The sequence below is a fragment of the Coccinella septempunctata genome, chromosome 8 (assembly GCF_907165205.1).
Source record: "Coccinella septempunctata chromosome 8, icCocSept1.1, whole genome shotgun sequence".
NCBI lineage: Eukaryota > Metazoa > Arthropoda > Insecta > Coleoptera > Coccinellidae > Coccinella > Coccinella septempunctata.
Window position 1 is genome coordinate 13,323,837 of NC_058196.1, and position 19,959 is coordinate 13,343,795.

The following is a 19,959-nucleotide window of genomic DNA, read 5'->3' on the forward strand; positions in this document are numbered from 1 at the left end:
AATATGACCCTAACCTACATACAGATTATTTGAAATTTTATTCACTAAGCATTAACTGAAAACCAAAAATTACTTTCATGAAAAAAATTCCCTTTAGAATGGTAAATTCTCAAATCAATAGAAGTGGAAGCAGCTGAAGTTTATGGAATTTGTATAATGAGAATCTAAAAGAGTTTGTTCATTGAAGAAATCCTCAAGTCTTCCGTACAGATTTTGCGGAATGAAACAGTAATGTAATACTGTAAACATGAACCAATGATTGTTAAATAGGAAATTATTTCTTATTGTATACAGTAACTCATAAAAGAATCCCTCAATTCTAGATGAAGAATCAATATTTTTTTTTACGGGCAGTTTTAAATTGAATTAAGTTATATTGCATATAAACTAAAGAGCAGTGTTTTTCAGCAACTCAAATACCTAGTTCAACAACCTGCTTCCCCTTTCAAATTTTTATACCACCTCGAAAGTGCTTTTTGGTGTTGAAGTGCATAATAATCAAGAGTTATTTTACGAAACTGTAAGCTCTAACTCAATAATAATGTAACTTTTAAGCAAAGCTTTCTAAGCTTTCATCTTGAATTTTTTTTCCAATGAATTAGGAACTGCTTGTAGGGCAGCAACTTTTTTCTTGAAGTACTGACGACTCACTCGTAATCTTAAATCGGTTTTTTGACGTCAATTAGCTGTTTTTTAATTTCTGTTCTCCGCTTGTCTCCTGCAACAATTTTTCAACTGAAGTTTTACTTCGAAATATGAGGTATCCTGATAACAGACATTTTCATTTAATAAATCATAAAAATAATGGGAATATCCGAGCTCTAATTGAATGGTCATTATTGTAATCATAATTACAGTAGTAGCATAATTTTTACATTGAAATACATTTTAGAAATAAAGGAAACTTTTTTGATTTTCACAAAAAGTTCCAAACATGACCTCAGCTCATTTTTATGGATTTTCATTCCTAAGACGAGTTCTATTTGCCATAGTAATTTATAAGGAATTTTGTATACCTCCCTGGGTAGGTTTGTACCTCACTTGTTTTATCCTTGAACTACAAGAAGCTTTCATTTCTGCAAATCCTGAACTGGCATTCGTGTTTCTTGATATTGTTCCCATTTTCCTTCCATTTTCCTCGAAAACTCCAGTACTGATAACAGGTTTGGCACAGTATTGGCTATAATTACAACATTATTGAAGCAATTAATATCGCGTTATACTGTTCATCTCGAAACCAGGAAGAATGTTTATACTAAAAAGCATTATATAATAAGAAAAAATCTACTATTATTTTCAAGTTCAGAAGTAGTCAGAAATCACTTGCAAAATTCCAAAGAAAGTGATAATCAGACAATAAAGCGAGTTAAATAAGTGGTAAACTACCTATCTTACCTCACTCGGGATGGCATCTTTTTTCAAATTTACGGTAAAAGTCGATTACTCTCATTATACTAAAGTCTGGAGTATAAATTACAAGAGAAGTGTGAATTGTTTTCAAGACCCAGTGCAACTCTCCGCTGCTGTCGTCTGGTTTCATTTCTGGGAAATCTAAAATTGAAATCAATTATTTGATTGTATAAACTCAACATTTCAATCCCATCATTAGATGGGATTCAAACTTAATTCGACCCTGGCGTGCCCTAACTCCCTCCCCTGATTTCATAAAGTCGTGAACTCAAACAAGAATAAAATATCAAAAACTTACCAGAATAAATAAATCGCTTTCCTCTTTCGTGTATAAATTGCACTTTTATTTCAAACACACGTTTTTACGGCACATCGCTGCTTATTTTCCAAAATATTACGACGTGAATGATTGAAATAATATTTTGACAATTACAAATACACACGCCGTCTTAGAAATTTTAGAAGCGATCTGGAGGGGAAAACAAGCGAAAATTCATTTCATTGGTGGTTATTTGGAGTGGGAATAATTTGAAAAATGAACAGTCTGGAAAATAGCTTATGATCCATCTATTTAATCTATGAAAATTCCGACTACGTTCTGAATCAGAGCAATATTTTTCGAATACGAAATTCTTGGCTCTTTAAAAGATCATAGAAGAAGGAAATTCATTATATGGGCGTCACAACTATGATATCTTGCCTTCTCCATTATATACAATTGCTAAAATTGGAACATTGATGCTAAGAAAACTTGTCCAAGTTGAACTGGAAATCAGGAAGTTTGTGTGATTGTCATCGAAATTCATATGTATGTCAACTTTTACTAGGTGGAAAAAGTTCTCTCTGGGGGGAACAGATTTGTTGTTTGTGTAGATCCTTTCATTTTGAGGTTATATATCCAGGTTAGCTGATTCACCTCCGTAACTAATTTGAAGTGTATAAAAACTTTACCAAGCTATGAGGCCAAAATACATATTTCCCTAAACATTGACTCAATATTCATTTCATCATGGAAAATAGTGAAAACTGATACCTTTAGAAGAAAATCATATTCGAAGATTTCCTCAAACGATCCAAATTATGAAAACTTCACTAAGCTTCCCTCATTGCCACGAGATGGATGAAGATATCTTCAATAGATTAATACGTATTTTTTATAAACTCTTATTGAAACACCAAAATATTCTCCATTCCTCGATGTAAAAAAACAAAAGTGTATTAACTTTTTAGTTACGAAAATTGACACCAGGGGGCGTATCGCTTGTTTGGAATTTCCAAGCTGTGTTCGAATCAAAGATGACATATGGCATCATATTCTATGGTTACTCATATAGTTTGGAGAGAGCTGAAGATGCAGAAGATCGCAAGATCTGGAAGATGATATGAAGAGCACAGAATCATGTGGAGAAATATTAAAAAAAATGGTAACTAACTAACGGTACTGCACCTGCAGTACATATACAAGAATGCCTGATCTTCACTTATAAAAATAGTCCGTATTTAATCTCAAGTGTTGCATACGTTCACTTTACCTGATATAAAGTACCGTGAAATCTCCGAAAATAACCAATTATCGTGTTACATCTGTGGAGATCATAAGACTTGTCAAAAAATTGGAGAACAAACAATCTAGTGGGGTTGATGGAATTCCTGCAAACATCATGAAGAGAAGCCTGCCAACCAGTAGTGAAATAATAGCTTACATCATCAACAACTCCTTTAAGTTCAGAATATTCCTCTCAGAATTGAAAAATTAGCTTGTTAAGCCAATTTTTCAGAAAGCATGGAAAGCTACCGCCCAGTTTGTATTCTGTCTAGCTTCTCATAAATATTTCAACTAGCCTCGTCCTTCAGAATAATAGATTTCATGAACTGCCATTTGTTTGGTAGATGTCAACATGGCTGTCTACAGGGTAGATCCACACTAACGGCTATCCATGAATTCACGCAGAACATTAACAATATACTGGAAAGTAAGGTGATTGCACTGGGCATGTTTCTGGATCTGTCTAAAGCTTATGATTGTTTGAATCACAAATTATTTTTAATGAAAGCCAAAAAATATGGCATAAGGGGACCAGCCCTTGGCTGGATAGAATCGTACTTATCAGACCGACCACAGACAGCTGAGATATCAAGGAATGGTCAGCTCTACAGATCAAGGACACTCACAAAAGTCGGCATACTGCAAGGCAGCATCCCTGCAATGTTATTTCTCAATATATGTATATCTGAACTGACTTAGACAACTCTCCAGCAGGCGTTCATCAAAATAGATGACACTACTCTCCTAGCTGGTGGTCAAACTTTCCCTGAAATGATGGAAAACAGTGGAAATTTATTTGACAACACCAAAAACTGGTATGTATTTTAAAAACCAACTAGTCTTAAATAATCTTATTGCTTATTAACATCATCATCATGGTCTCATCATAGTCAACGATCGCAACGGTCATGACACTGGAAGAAGAAGAAGTCTTAAATGAATCAAAAAGAAGCACGATCCTTTCCAGAACAGACCCCAATATAGATATCAGTGACTCGTCTATAGCTTCATCACAAAGCGTGAAGTTTTTGGGAGTCAACATCGATGGGTTCATGAGGTGGTCCCGTCATATTGAGAATCGCGAGTTAAAACTCAGCAGATATCCTACGGAATTCAAGTAACATGTAAATATCTGGACGGAAATGCTACCAGGGCTCTATACCTTGCAACCTTTGAATCGGTGGCTAGGTATGGAATTATCTTTTGGGGAAGCAATAGCAATATGAATAAAATTTTCGTCGTACAAAAAAGAATTGTCAGAGTAATGAACAAGATGAAACATAATCAATCATGCAGGACTGTGTTCAGGGCTGCACAGATGATGACAGTTTACGCCCTCCATATCTACAAATGCCTGATGTTCATTTTCAAAAATCCAGAATATTTCCAAGGAAATAGACCTTCACATGGATATTCTACAAGAAGTAATTCAAATGTATAACCCAACTAAGATGTCTAAAACTATGGTGTACTCACTGATTCGATTTTGTTCCATTTTTGTCGGGGATATCGGATCAGTTTAATTTTTCGCACTGTAGGTAGCGCTGTTAGAATTTGACAGAGCATTGTCAATTGATATTTGAAAATAATTTGAATACTTTCCTACGACTTATGAATATGTTGTATTTATAAGGGATTATTGGTGTGTGCAAATGTATTACTTTGCAAAAGGTGTACAACATTCATTTATACATGTTCTGTATGGACAATGTATATTGTCTATAACTACAGATAAGAAATCGGTGTTGTAGGAATTTGAGGCAGAACCAAATCAGATGAACGAACATTCGGGACACACATGGCAACTTCAGCAGTATTTCAAAGGAACAGTATTGGAAATACGTAATGTGATGCGAGCATGTATTAAGAAACAGAAATACATTTATCTATTCGACTCTTTTCTTCAAATATTCTTCACGAGTAGATGAGGTGAACATTCCCTTCCTGTCAACTGAATATATTGGATATTTGACCCATCATAACTGTGTTTCATTAAAATCATATTGAATTACCCTCCTCATGAATACAATTTGTCAAACAGAAATTAGCTTGAAGAAGAATACTAAATACTCCTTCAAACTTCAAAATATCGAAAGATTTATTTTTAGAAGGAAAATTAAACTGTAAATCACAAATATTCATCAGCTGACATAATGGGCCAGTTCATTTTTTGAACTCGTTGATTAATATTCGATATCAACTCAAAACAAAATAAAACAAGGGAGTATCATTGGACTTCCTTTGATAGAACAAGGATAGAACGAAGCAAATAACATCCTGGCGCCACCACGAAACTCATCCCATATCCCCGATTTGCTGAAATGTTGACAAAGAGTGATAAGTGCTCACACCAGTGTGCACATCTCAACCCCAACCATCATCTAACAATCACAGAGAAAAGTGCCCACTATTGAGCAATTAAGTTTTTCAACAATCTTCCTCCTGAAATAAAGTCAATTAGCAAAATGAGCATATTCAAACAGAAAATGAAGAAGCTCCTCATTGGTTTTGAACCCTATGATGTATTTTCGTACCTCAATTGTTGAAGCATATATATGGATCTCATTTTGACACTATGTCACTCTATGTTGTGCCACTGTCACAGATCGTAACAACTTACTTTGAAATTAAGATTCTTATTATTATTATTTACAATTATGGACATGAACAATCCCATTATCATTATTATTCATTTAAGTATAATATATAATGATTAAATCACAACCATCTCTTTTGCTTTCAAAATGATGAAAGCTCTGATCAATATTTCATTCAAAATTACTGCCACTGTTTATAATACTCACTGTTTGAAGTGTTTCTGACATCGAATGAAAAGAGTCTATCAGGGGACTGGAATCTGGTGCTGGTTCTTGCTTAATATGAGGTGATGATACTCTCATATCTTCTGGCCCAAAGCCATCTCTATCGGACGGTGATATAGGGTTCAACTTTGGTAAAGTGGGACTCGATTTATAATTACTTTGAGGTGGGACCTACAAACAGAAGTTCTGTATCAAAATCAATCATTTCAAAAAGTCTTGAAAAATTTTTAAAAAACTGTTCATTATTCCTATCTATCTAGCGTTTTTAAATGACCTTTTATCATCATTGTCAGTTTCATCAAATCAAAGGAAATAATTTCAATTGTTTATTCAGAGAAATTCAAAATTATACATTAAAGGAACTAACCTGAGACTCACTAAACCTGTCAGAAACTGAATTTGAGTTATCACAGCTTGCAGACTTTCGTTTTCGTTTCTCACTAGGAGGAGAGTACCTTTCTAAACATCTATCTTGTTCTTTTTCCCTCTTTGGCACAACACCTATTTCCTCACTTTTATTGTTGAGGGAGTTATTATCCGTAAGACCTCTTATTTGTAGAGCTTCAGCAGTTTTTAGGAACATAGGCAATAGGTTCTGCGACACATTAACTTCACCTTTATACATAAAATCTAGCAGTGCTTTCATTTCGTTGTAATTGACATCTTTGAGAAAAACTATAGGATGTGGATGAGCATTTTGTATAAATATTGTTTCAAAATAAGGACTACATGCTGAAAGAATTGTTTGGTGTGCTTTGAAGGTTTCTCCATCACATGCTAATGTAACATCACATAGTGCCTCCCTTCTTAATAAACTACTCAGGACATCAGTTAAATTTGTAGGATGATTGTTCCAACGCAAACAAAATTGTTGATCCATTGCTTCAACCTGCTGAAAGATAAAAACATTAAAATTCGCCCAAAAATCATCAAGAAACTGATACTTTAGATGACATGCTTTATGCAATTGGGATATTGTACAGCTACCTAAGTTGTTGACCTAAAACTGTATTGAGCATCTGATATACAGTTATTTAATCTCTATGATTATTAGAGAATATAAGGACATTAGAATACTTTTATGTGTAGAATTAAATCATTTAATGCACCATTTCTAATTGGTATGTTGAAAATATCGTCAGAAATTTACGTATTTATTTAAAAATATAACAAACTTCAGAAATTTCATGAAAATACTGCAAGATAGTGGATCCTTTCTAGAGTAGAATGACAATTGTTCTAGGATAGTTGATTATGGAGAAGCCATACCTTTAGTTTTTCCGATCATAATCGAGAAAAACAAAAATTAGTAGAATCCTACTACTACAATTTAAATAAGTAAGTCAAAATATCACCGCCATAGTGAAATTCGGATGATAGGAGATGATTGATTAATAACCAAATTAAAGGTTTATCCAAGTTATAGTTACATAACAACGTGGAAATATAATTTTCACAGCACCTTTTCCTCCATAAAGGCATAAGCGAACCATTTCCACAGAAAAACTTACCTGTCATCTCACAACGCCACCCAATTTTTCACCTCCTGCATGGATAAAATGATTAGAATGGAATCTAATTGTACAGTTACTTTTGTTGGTTCTCTAATCGGTTCAGTAACTCTGTAATTGTTCGGTGTTTCGTAGTTAATTTGATGAATTCGTACTATTTGAGGGTTACAAAATATATTTTCTTATTGAATTTGGATTGAGTTATTTCCAAAAAAGGACCAAGGGAAGGCAGGGAATTTTGTTTTATTTATTTTGTGCTGTATTGTTATGAATATGAAAGATACAATTTCGTTTTCTGTGGTCTAAAAAAAATTCCTTTACCGCATTATCTCTATGGGTCGAACACCATGTGCATGTGGCCGTCATAGATAAGCTGTCAAAGTCAAACCAAACCAAACTTTACGTCACTGGTTTTTCTATTATTCTCACAGCAGGCAGAAAGTGGTAAAATCCCAATTTAGATTAGGACTTCTATCTATCGATACTTATAGAAATTTTTACTTATCCCTCAGCTGATAAGAATAATTGGACCGTTGAGCTGATTTCACACCGTTCATGACATTAACAATAGGCAGAACCGTCTTACTTTTAGAACGACAGGGTTGTATTGTCCAAATATTTCAGCACTGTATATAAGGTTTATCCAAAAGCATTTTTAAATGAATCAATTACTAGAAAGAGTTCAATAAAATAAATGATTATTGAATCAATTTGATTTTTCATACAATCATTAGCTATGTATCGATTAACACTTGTACAAAATAATCCATTTTTTGAATGATTGATTGATATTGTTACGCCATCCCCAGTAAAAAGTATACTGGAATGCAATTAAAATATTAAATTCATGAAGCAGAAAACAAAAAGTATAACAATTTTGATTGATCCTTACTAAAAACAATTTTTTTGAGGGGATTGTGTGAAAATCGTAATTTTAACATAACATTATCAATCAATGAATTTTTTTCCTTTAGTTCATAATTCAAGCTATCTACATTATTGATATTACTGATGACTTTCCACAAAGATCTATGGGGCTCATCAGTAAGAGAACAACTTACTTCCTATTACTCACAGTAGCGATTCAATAATCGCTGGAATAGCTTCAGATATGTCCCAATATGAATATTTTTGTTATACAGTGCGACCAATTTTTCAGAATAATAATAATAATTTATTGATCCCTTCAGACATACACTTATGTATGGGACAAGTCAGTTACAATTGCTACAAATATTCGTGTATATAAATAAACAAGATCTATATAACAAAACAAACAAAATATATCAGTATGAAGGACAATTAAACTGGCTTAGTGGCCAGATCACTCAGGAATTCCCCAACACTGTGATAAGCTTTTTGCAAAAGAAATTTTTTTATTTTGTTTTTGAAGGAAACATCATTCATGTTGTTATAGACAGATGAAAGATGATTGTAAAGCAATATTCCCTGGTATAGGGCGGATGTTTCGAATTTTTTGGTCTTGTGAACCGGGATACTAAGCACATCCGTGTGCCTAGTTGGATAGTTGTGGAAATAGGAATTTTTCCTTAGTGAACTTAAATTCGATCTGATATATGACAATAGGTACATTATAAATATAGATGCATGAAAGGGTCAGAACTTGGTTCCCAATGAAATGGGGTCTACACGGTTCTCTTCGCGGGATCGCGAATATGAGGCGCAAAATTCTTTTCTGAGCAATAAACAATCTACTTCTTCTCGCCGCATTACCAAACAGAATAATACTATAAGATAAATGGCAATTCACAAGCGCGCAATACACACTCATAACAGAAATCAGTGGCATTGACTTTCTTATAGGGGATTTAGCATAAAAAGCCTTATTTATTTTTTCACATAGATAATCAATATATTCATCCCAGCGTAGGAATTGATCTCTATATACTCCAAGAAATCTAGTAGAACCCGTTGACCGGATCTCCATATTGCCGAACCGTAATTTTATATCCCTGATGGAGCTGACATTAGCACCAAAATAAACACATTCAGTCTTATCAACATTCACAATAAGGCCATTCCTGTCACACCAGTGTACAAACCTCTCCAGAATATACTGAAGGTACTCTATAATCTCATCAAAGGTGTCAGCCGTCAAAATCAAAGACACATCGTCAACAAACATGATTAATATTTTAGCTCTTATATATTCCGGCAAATCATTAACGAATAATAGGAACAAAACAATAGTCCCAACATAGAGCCTTGTGGTACTCCATGATTATATAAAATATTCTGGAGAAGGAATTGTCAACTTTAGCTCTCATGGATCTGCCCACCAAAAAACTACGCAGCCACTCAGAAAAGACACCGCGAAAGCCCAACCTGTGGAGTTTCTCGCAAATGAAGTTGTGATTCCAGGAATCGAAGGCTCTAGAGAGATCAAAAAACAATTCAGCAACATTTTTACCACAATCAAGAGACCTGTACCTACACACACTCAGTCAAAGAACTAGCAGCCGACTGGGTTGACCTACCTCTCCTGAATCCATGTTGCGAGTCAGCAATGATATTATATTTATCGAGGAATTCTAGCATACCACCCTCTCGAACACCTTGGAAAAAACACCTGTCACATACCACCCTCTCGAACACCTTGGAAAAAACACCCAAAATGGAGATAGGCCTATAATTAGTGATTTCATCAGGGTCATTCTTTGTATGTATCGGTAAGACTATAGCAGAGATATAGAATATCTATATCAATATCTCTGAAATACGCATGCGTCGTAACGTTATTAGCGCTTGACGTTATTAGAGAGTTGAAGTGTGCACAATAGAGAGATATGGAAGAAGCGTATAACGCGAACGTACGTTAATAACGTCATGCGGTAATGGAATAACGTCTTGCGCTATCTGGCTCAGATTTTAGTCGTATGGAAGATACGAATTTACGTTATTAGCGTAAGCAACAGATGATCGGTAAATGTCAAAGTTTGTTGTCGATAGGTTATGCATTTTGGGTTGATTTTATGCTGTTTTTGTGAATAATGTGCGTTTATATGGATGCATATCTACAGGAATTTTTGTTTGTGGAGGTGGATTAAACTGTATTGAAAAATACCTGTTCACAGTGATGCTTTCATGATTTTAAAATAGACATGGACCTTTAAGTGGCCACTATAGTTACTAAGAAAAAATTGGAATATCATCTGGAGGATATGTAGAGATAACGTAGAATTATTTGTGTACTGCTTTACTGCCATTAACCTATAAGCCAATGTCCAATCTAGATGTTTCTACTTTTATGAGTCTTAATAAAAAAATCTCGAATTGAACCCTTTTATTTCCTATTGAAAACAAGTTACATAGGTCATAATCAACAATATGGGATTGAAATAGGTACTCAGAATTAAACACTAGGATGAAAATTTCTATTTTCATTCGACTCTTCCTTTCATGTGACCCACTAATTGAAGATATACACTTTTACCTTTGGTTATTAGATTATTCTTGAGGAACTCATTTAGTCTCTTCTGCTCTTATAAAAAATTCGATTCAATGTCGATTAAGAGGCCCCTTTTTCATAACATAACATACTTCTGTCAAAACAAACGGAAAATTAGTAATGCGCAAGGCAAGAAAACAACGTAAATTACGATAACGTTCAACGTTATCCACCCGTAAATTAAAAAATTACGGCATGCGGTAACGTTAATACCGCCCGCTATTCTGAAAATGGAAATACGCATGCGTCGTAACGTTATTAGCGCTTGACGTTATTACCGCATGACGTTAAGGATGCTTCCATATCTCTCTAATACGTTAGCCTGAACGTAAACGTTAACGTGAGAAATAACGTCAGATATAACGTTTACGTGTTGTGATGAAATTTGAGTTGAAGTGCTGCCATCATGAAACGTCAGACGTTAAACATAACCTATAAATTTGATTTTGCCTTCGTTTCGCGTGAACTCTCTTTCATCTAATATTGAGCTTCGACAGCTGGAATAAAATTTGGAATATTGATATTCTAATGATTTATATGCCTAATAAAGAGAATTTTCAGCTTGGAAGTATTTTATTATCAATGAAATGTTCAAGTGTTAGAGACATGAGAATTGCAGTGTAGTTTCAGCCATTTCCTTATGTACTGAATGTAATCTGATAACAGTAATTTAACTTAATCCTTTTCATAACTTTCAAATCACATTTCCTATAATTTTCGTTCATTATGAGAAAATACACAGGAAATGTAAACAATGACAGTTTGAGGTTATCGAGAATTGCATTTAACAATCAAAATTCGGCCATTCGCAAGCATTGAACTTTAGTTCAATGTTCGCAAGTCATCGGTGCTACTCGTTTAACGTTCGGTTAACGTACGTCGATGTTTAAGGTATACGTGGGAGACCGCTAGTTTACGTAGGCCGTAAAGCTGACGCTAACGTTAACGTTAAAAACGGACGAATGAGCATGCTTAGATGTCAATTATAACGTTAACGTTTACGTTCGTGGCTGCACTTCAACTCTCTCTTAACCTTAGTTAGCCTACGTTAGCCTGAACGTAAACGTTAACGTGAGAAATAACGTCAGATATAACGTTTACGTGTTGTGATGAAATTTGAGTTGAAGTGCTGCCGTCATGAAACGTCAGACGTTAAACATAACCTATCAATTTGATTTTGCTTTCGTTTCGCGTGAACTCTCTTTTATCTAATATTGAGCTCCGACAGCTGGAATAACATTTGGAATATTGATGTTCTAATGATTTATATGCCTAATAAAGAGAATTTTCAGCTTGGAAGTATTTTATTATCAATGATATGCTCAAGTGTTAGAGACATCAGAATTGCAGTGTAGTTTCAGCCATTTCCTTATGTACTGAATGTAATCTGATAACACAGTAATTTAACTTAATCCTTTTGATAACTTTCAAATCACTGCTGATTTCCTATAATTCTCGTTCATTATGAGAAAATACACAGGAAATGTAAACAATGACAGTTTGAGGTTATCGAGAATTGCATTTAACAATCAAAATTCGGCCATTCGCAAGTCATCGGTGCTACTCGTTTAACGTACGTCGATGTTTAAGATATACGTGGGAGACCGCTAGTTTACGTAGGCCGTAAAGCTGACGCTAACGTTAACGTTAAAAACGGACGAATGAGCATGCTTAGATGTCAATTATAACGTTAACGTTTACGTTCGTGGCTGCACTTCAACTCTCTATTCTGAAAATCGAAATACGCATGCGTCGTAACGTTAATAGCGCTTGACGTTATTACCGCATGACGTTCCATATCTCTCTAATTCTAATACCCTATTGTCTAGATCAACTCTAATTCTAGATCCAAGATTAGACTTTCTACCAGTCTCAGGCTTTGTACACATGAGAGCGTTAGACGCCGCGTTGAGCGCGCGTACATGTGTACGCTCCGATGCCCAGTCTACAGTTCTACTCTGTAATCTGTGTGCCCAGTCTAGTAACTCGAAGCGCGCTGCAAACGCGATGGTCGAAGTGAAAACTACAAACGCGCGCTCAACGCGGCGTTTAACGCCCTCATGTGTACTAAGCCTCAAGATCAACTAACCGCCACACTGTCTTTGTGCGATTTACCGAATTTGCAAATAAGTCTTGATGAAACTTCAATTTAGCTGAGCGGAGTAGAGTCTTATATCTTCTCTTCTCCTGTTTGTACTCGATAGCATTTTTTTCGCTTCTAGAATTAACACAAAGCCAGTAAAGATTTTTGCTAGCCATCTTCACATCTGCCGAGATCCATCGTTTCGAATTATTTCTACCAATGTGGGAAATCTTGACTGAACTGCACCTGTCAAATTCAAACAATAACAGATTCATAGATAGATAGAGCCAAATGATCACCAATATCAGGCTCAAAGGTATGAGCTGTTCATTAGTAGAGTCCAAAATTACATCTTGGAGGAAAGAAAGCGAGCAGACTTTGCTGTAATTCGTAGATAGACGTAGATCTACGCTCTGATTGGACGGTATTGACGTAACAGATGGAAAAGATGCGATTCTGGAACGAGGCATTTGACTCATGTCGAGATTAGTCAGAACATAGTCAATCTTTGATGAAGGCGTTACACCATTTTTATTTGGGGAACACTCAAATTGAAACTAGTCATCAAATCTACGAAACCTTGTCTTAGTGACAATTTGCTGCTCAAATAATCAATATTAAAATCTCCACAAATAAATAAATATCCGTCATAGCGCAGGAGGAATAGCAACAAATAACAAAAAATTTTCGAGAAAATTCCAAAGTCACCATCAGACGGACGATAGACACTCAAAATACACATTCGACAATCACCATCCACAATTTCAACACCGCAACATTCAAAATGGAGTTCCACGCAGAACTGATTCAATGGTAAAACGCGGAACCGATGTCAGTTCTACCAAAAATCACAGTAGGTACCTCCATGCTGGTGAGTAACACGACAGAAAAAAGTGAGCTCTTCCTTCCCACACCAGTGTTCAGCCGTGCTTACAATAATATGTGGACGTTTCTCCGACAACAGCACTTCTAATTGGTTCATTTTGTTGGAAATACACTGGACATTGAGCTGCAGCAGCTTTAAAGATCGGGGAGTAGCCCGGAAACCAATATTCTGGGTTCGGAGAAACTACGTATTCACGGACATCAATCTCCTTCGTTGGAAAAAATTTCTCACACTCGCTCTATTTTCCCAATTCTGTGGTAGCATTGCCTTCTCAAAGTTACTTTTATAAAGTTCAACCCAGAAAGAGCTATAATATTCCGGATGGCAGGATTTCAGAAGTTCACATTTCACCTCAGGGAATGTCTTAACTAAAAATTCACAAAGTTCACCTTCAGTTGTTTCAGGTTTGAGATTAGACACATAGAGAGACACCCTCTGACTCCCTCAACTGTTGCATGTCCAGTATCATTGCCAACCGCCAACGTATTCCGAACATTCTTCCCAGATTTTTTTCTATGGACATTTTTCCATTCACTTTTATCAACATTAGAATCCAATTTGTCGTTAACAGGCACTGATACATCTGGCAGCCGTGGTAATTCCATCGGGGAATCCGTCCCCACATGTCGAGGGACTCTCAATGTATTATCAACACAGGTGGAATCCCCCCGATTAGAAGTGTCATGTGGGAGGTGGACCACAGGAGGTGCAATCGTATTTTCATCGTTATAAATAATAATAATAAATAATTCCACGTCATTTGACTCCTCTACCTCCGGGGTTGAACAGCACTTAATCGTTGCTTTGTCAAGAAAATCAAATTTTAGAGTTTTAGCACCACATTTATGATAACAACCACCACAAGTCACGCACTTCACGACATTAACGACTTTAGCTTTACATTTCTTACAGTTAACTTCAGCGGAGCATATACCAACACGACTTTCTCCTGCCATATTCGAATGTTGAATGAAGAACACCACAATAGAAAAATAACGCGGCGCGGCGTTGATACCGTTGATAACGGTGCATCAGTATCGTGGTGTCGTTCATGGAGGTTTTCCTACCTCCAAGGTGTCAGTCAGACACCCTTCCCCTATGGTGCCAGTGATGTCTGATCTGATTGTCTTTGGATGGCAGCGACAGACCATACATGCAGCGCATTCATGCAGAGACAGAGTCTCTGGTTTCGCTGCGATCGCCACATCCCGCAAAAAGCTCATAAGGCATTCTCAATTATTTCATTGTGGGTCTCAGTACTTTTATATGCAGTATAGGTACACCTCCGGGGTTGGAAGGGTGCCGTTTTTGTGACGGTACATTTCGAAAACATGTCTCCAGCCGGCGCCCCTCAATATGAAACCTTCTCAGGTACCTTAATCTAATGGGTACCACTCACGAGGCGTTTTCTCGGGGGTTTCAGGTAGACAGCATCGATGCCGGAGAATCCCATCGGACGATCGGATTCTAGGTCAGCCCCAGGCGGGGCTTCTACTCGGGACTAGGAAGCCCACTTCTAGTGTAGTATTCAGCAACTCGGAATCGGTCGCCCGAGTACAATAAATCCCCAGATGTTGAGGATGATGAAAGTTGAGGATGGTCGGCCACACACGGGGATTTCTGATTGGCATTCCTCGATGCTGCCTACCCGAAACCCCCGGGAAAACGCCTGGTGTGTGGTACCCATTAGGGTACAAAACTTTTTCTGACGGTACAAAACTAGTACAAAACTTTGAGATAAAAAAATTGGCAATTTCGAAAATGAGGGGTGAGCATGTCTACGACCCTCCCGTATTTTCATCATTTTAATTAGGGGTACAAAACTTTTTTTCAATGGTACATATCGGTTACAAAACTAGTACAAAACTTTTGCGTCAAAAAAATTGAAAAATTCAAATTTGGGGGGGCTAGAGACATAAACCTACCATTGAGTATTCCCTTAATACTCAAAGATCAGAGGCAACCTATGTCTTTGAACTCTATCATCTTTGCCTGTATAATAGACAGTGTATATAGATTATAGGTCCTGATTATGGGGGGTAGTCCATAGTCCTGATGATGCGTTGACTGTGATGACCTCGTCATGTTTTCAGCTAAACTTGAAAATAATTTATTGCAATCATTGACAACTTTTTTTGGATCTGCGGATGCTCATTAAAGGACTAGATTTTTCATCTAACTATGTAGTACACAGCACAGATTACAGTAATCTCTGTAATCTGTGGTACCACAGTACCTATGCTGTATACGACTTATGTTCTGATTTTTCAATTTGTTTTTCACTTTGTACCTGTTTTCTTTTAAATGTACAGTAATGTTCGCTTATAACGAACCAATTTTTAGGGAATAAAAATAATTATTAATTCCTGATAGGTACTAACTTTTATTATTTATTGAGAACTTACGAACTGGAAGGGCCAAGGAATTATTTTATTTTCAATCCCGACCTATAAGTCAGGATCTCGAGATCCCGAGTTATAAGTCGGGATCTCGACACAAGTTTGTGATTATGGCTCCGATCCTTGAGTATTAACTCAAATTGAATACTCAAAGCTACGATTTCAATTCAGTCGTCATTTCTTCGAGGTCATGAACAAAACAAAATCTTTGAAAAGTTGGACAATGTCACATTTCCGATTATATCGAACGGAAAAGGAACCAGAAAAGAATCGTCAGTAATTTTGTTGTCGAACGGCGTTCTGTCAAATAATGAGAAGTAAATTCTATATATATAAATATATATATATTAAAAATGATATAATATAATATAAGCGAGTTGATATAAATTTTGGTAGAAATGGGAGTCATAAATCCTTGCACATATTTTAAAAAGTAAGGCTCATTTGCCATATACATATCTTGGTATGAAATTTATTAGAACAGATTTAATAAATATTTCGCCATGAACTTCTAATATTCCTTACAGCACGTACACTCAGTGCTTTCATAGGATCCACCATATTATCATAACAAAGTTCGAAAAATATGAAAAATAATTTATTTATTTGTTAACTAAATATAAAAAGTGATGAAAAACAATATGTATTTGGAATTTACACTATATTTACAATAGGCTTGACATTTTAATCTTTTTTCTGACAGCATTACTATAACCTTCTTTATATTTATACCAAATGTCTCCATGTAATTGGGGCCCCTTGTTGCTGCCGGTTGGGGTCTGGATAATCCTTCCGAAAAAGTCTTTGGTAACAGCTGGTTCGATTTTCTTCAACGATTTCACCTTCAATCTTTGCAAGTGATTTGGTAGTTTCTGCTCTTCTGGCGATTTCAACAAAGTAACATCCTTCTTTGAATTGTTTGATGCAGGGTTTTCTCTTGTTGAAATTTGAACCTTTTTAATTCTTTCTATTTCAACTTCCCTAGATAGCAACTGCTTGTTGAAATAAGATAAAACTTTTCTATCTTGTGATATGTTTGGAAACATAACTATAGGCATTACATCTGGATCTAATTTGAACTCGTATATACCAGCTGAATTTTTTTCCTGTACATAATTTAGATTATAATCAATCATGATTTCAACCACTCTAACAAACATTTCTTTTTCTTCAGTAGTGAATAAATGGAAGTTCACAGGCCGGAAAGAAGGACTTATTATCCTTGTTAAAAGAGGCAGTGTGTCTAGTATCAAGTTTTTAGCATTGACAAATACTCTTACTTTAGGTTGGACTCCCTGGATCATTTCCTTTACAGTTGCAGTGTTATTTTTGAGTTTCTGTCTGACCTCATATCCTTCATTTGGATACTTAATTTTTGGCCAAACTAAAGATGAGAACTGAAAATGCCACACAACAAAAGCATATGGTAGATATGAACTTAAGCTATAGTTTTGTTCACTCATTATAAATCGGTTGATTTTATCTGTGTAGCAAAACCAGTTCAAAGCTTGACAGGTTCCAACCAAAGAAGCTTCCTTGATCTGCATCTGGGGAAAATTCTCGAATACACCTTGAGCCAATCTTTCATAGTCCCCAAAGGATTGAACCACACCAAGGACTTTCTGCATTCGTGCCTTATAACTCATATCATAATTTTTTTCTTTATCCTCTTTGGGCATGTTTTGCATACCTGAAAATTTCACTTTTGCCCTCTCTATACTGAATATATCTGTCCACACTGAAAATAACCCCTTTTGCATGTCTTTTTGACCAATATTAGATCGGTAAACATCAGATAATGTAATAGCTCTTTTCTTTGTCTTGAAAAAATGTAGTATGCTCAAACAAGATCTTATATCATTGTTAGACTTTTCTGCTAAAGCAAGCATTGCTCCAACATCTGTGTGTAATAGTTGTTTTCTACATATTTCCAGGAGTCTCTCTGATAATCTTCCAGAGGATGTTGGAGGGAAATTTACAATAAAAGCAATTTGCCTAAGACTTCTCAAAGCTGGGACATAAGCATCATTACAAATACAAATAATTGGTCTTTTCAATGTATTACCCCCTTTTTCTTTTTTCTTTCCTCTTACGACAGTTCCATTGATAAACTTGACTAAAAATTCTATAGAATTGGCAGGGGCTCCATCTATCTCATCAAAGATTATGCAGTTAGGACGTTTTTGCTGGTCAATTACTGATCGCATCTGTGTGGCATTTTCAAGAGATGTTCTGAAACTTTCCAAGCTTCTGTCATCAGAAGCGTTTATCTCTATGACATTGTAACCTGCATGTCTAGCAACTACATGAGCTAATGTTGTTTTACCAAGTCCTGGTCTTCCACAGAGCATAGCTACTTTATAAAGAGGCCTTCCATCTTCATCTAATTTTAATTGATTGTCTATAATATTGATAAAATTGAATTTGGTACGTGCCTTATTTAATGGTTCAATATTTTCTGGTCGTATTTTGGGTCTACGATTGAAAACAACTTTATCCCATAGTTTCAACCATTTCAACATAACTCTGTTGGTGGCTTCATCACTCAATAGTTCCAAATACCTTTTGGGTTTATATAAATCCACCCAAAGTTCATTGTCTTCTTCAACTTCCTCTAGTTCCATTTGTACATCTTCATTCTTTGTAGAATCATCTAGATTTTTATTCATGATTTCTTGAGCTTTCTGCCATGTTTCTTTGAACATATCTCCCATTACACCTACGAAATTTATATCTTTTATTACTCTACTTACATCCTCTTTTTCATAATCATCAGAGTGACATCTTACATAAAATCTTTCCTTATCATGTCTAGTTATACTTATAAAAGGATATGCAGGTACCCTCCACGATAAATTTAATTTATCCCTATCATCCACCGAAATTCTATTATTTTTACGAAATAGAATATTATCATTCTCTTCCCTTTGCTTCCTGAGTTCGAGAATTTTGCCAATCATCTCCATCTGTTGCTCTAATTTTGTATCAGGCCTGCTTTTCTTAGCTTTTCGTTCATTTTCAAATAGAAGATCGTCAATATCTCCAAATAACTCTTCAATTGTACGTTTCTTAGTTGGTGGCTGCTCTGCAGTATTGATTAGGCTAGTTGATGGGGCTTGGCTAATACAATCATTACTGTCTGCTACATTTTTGGGAATATTATTATCGTTTCTTTCGTTAAGTGGTTGAAAATCGGTTGTGAAAGAATTATCGAGATTGTTTCGACTACTATTGGATTCTTGTGATTGCGTGAAGAATAAATCTGATTGTGTGTTCGTTGTGACAGTTCTTTGTAAACCATAATCCAAACTTTTTCGGGCCTTATTTTCCGCTGTTCTCACAACAGGCTCATCGAAATCGTCCACTTCGTTTAAGAGTTCTAGTTCGTCCCCATACTGAAGTTCGAATTCTTCGTCTGAATTTGGGTAGTCACCCATTTTTTGTGGCTCAAGCCTTTAATTAGTTGTTGAATTTTACCATAAGTTTTATCAATATTATTGAGTCTACGAATTTTACGTAGACGGAATCTCGCAATCTGAATGAAAAACAATTCGGTAACCTCCAATTTGACGCTTGTGTTTATGGGGAACACAGAACTAAATTTACTTCACAGAACAGACCCAACAAACCTTGACTTACTTTATGATTTACTTTGGCTGTGGTCCGTATATACCACAGAACACTAATATACACTTTGAATCGATTTCAAGCGAATAACCTGTAATAACCGCGGTTATTGCTGGTTTTGCCCTTGGTTATGGCCCTTCACAACTTCTAACTTCACTTCCAGAAGTTTAACCCTGCTCTCAAGTATGGTTATCTCCGGTTATCTG

At 35.7% G+C, this 19,959-nt stretch overlaps 2 protein-coding genes across 10 annotated transcripts in view; both read right to left on the bottom strand.

Annotated features, from left to right (window-relative positions):
- Nucleotides 1-7,670, bottom strand: part of LOC123318719 (sex determination protein fruitless) — a 74,116-nt gene extending 66,446 nt beyond the window's left edge. For 4 of the 9 annotated variants that reach the window (XM_044905427.1, XM_044905433.1, XM_044905425.1 and 1 more), the window contains exons 1-3: nt 7,611-7,670; nt 6,146-6,667; nt 5,761-5,949 (exon numbers count right to left, since the gene is read on the bottom strand). In XM_044905427.1, coding sequence (XP_044761362.1) covers nt 5,761-5,949; nt 6,146-6,667; nt 7,611-7,655 — 756 coding nt within the window. In that variant the 5' untranslated portion in view covers nt 7,656-7,670. The other 5 variants (XM_044905431.1, XM_044905429.1, XM_044905426.1 and 2 more) reach the window with 5 other exon arrangements.
- A 9,041-nt stretch (nt 7,671-16,711) lies between these two features.
- On the bottom strand, nt 16,712-19,712 carry LOC123318718 (chromosome transmission fidelity protein 18 homolog). Its single transcript, XM_044905424.1, has one exon. It carries the CDS (start codon nt 19,561-19,563, stop codon nt 16,792-16,794), a length of 2,772 nt encoding a protein of 923 aa, XP_044761359.1. The 5' UTR covers nt 19,564-19,712; the 3' UTR covers nt 16,712-16,791.
- Nucleotides 19,713-19,959: the final 247 nt, after the last annotated feature.

Excerpts from the sequence above, each read along its gene's own strand:
- LOC123318718 (XM_044905424.1), bottom strand. The coding sequence starts at position 19,563 with ATGGGTGACTACCCAAATTCAGACGAAGAATTCGAACTTCAGTATGGG.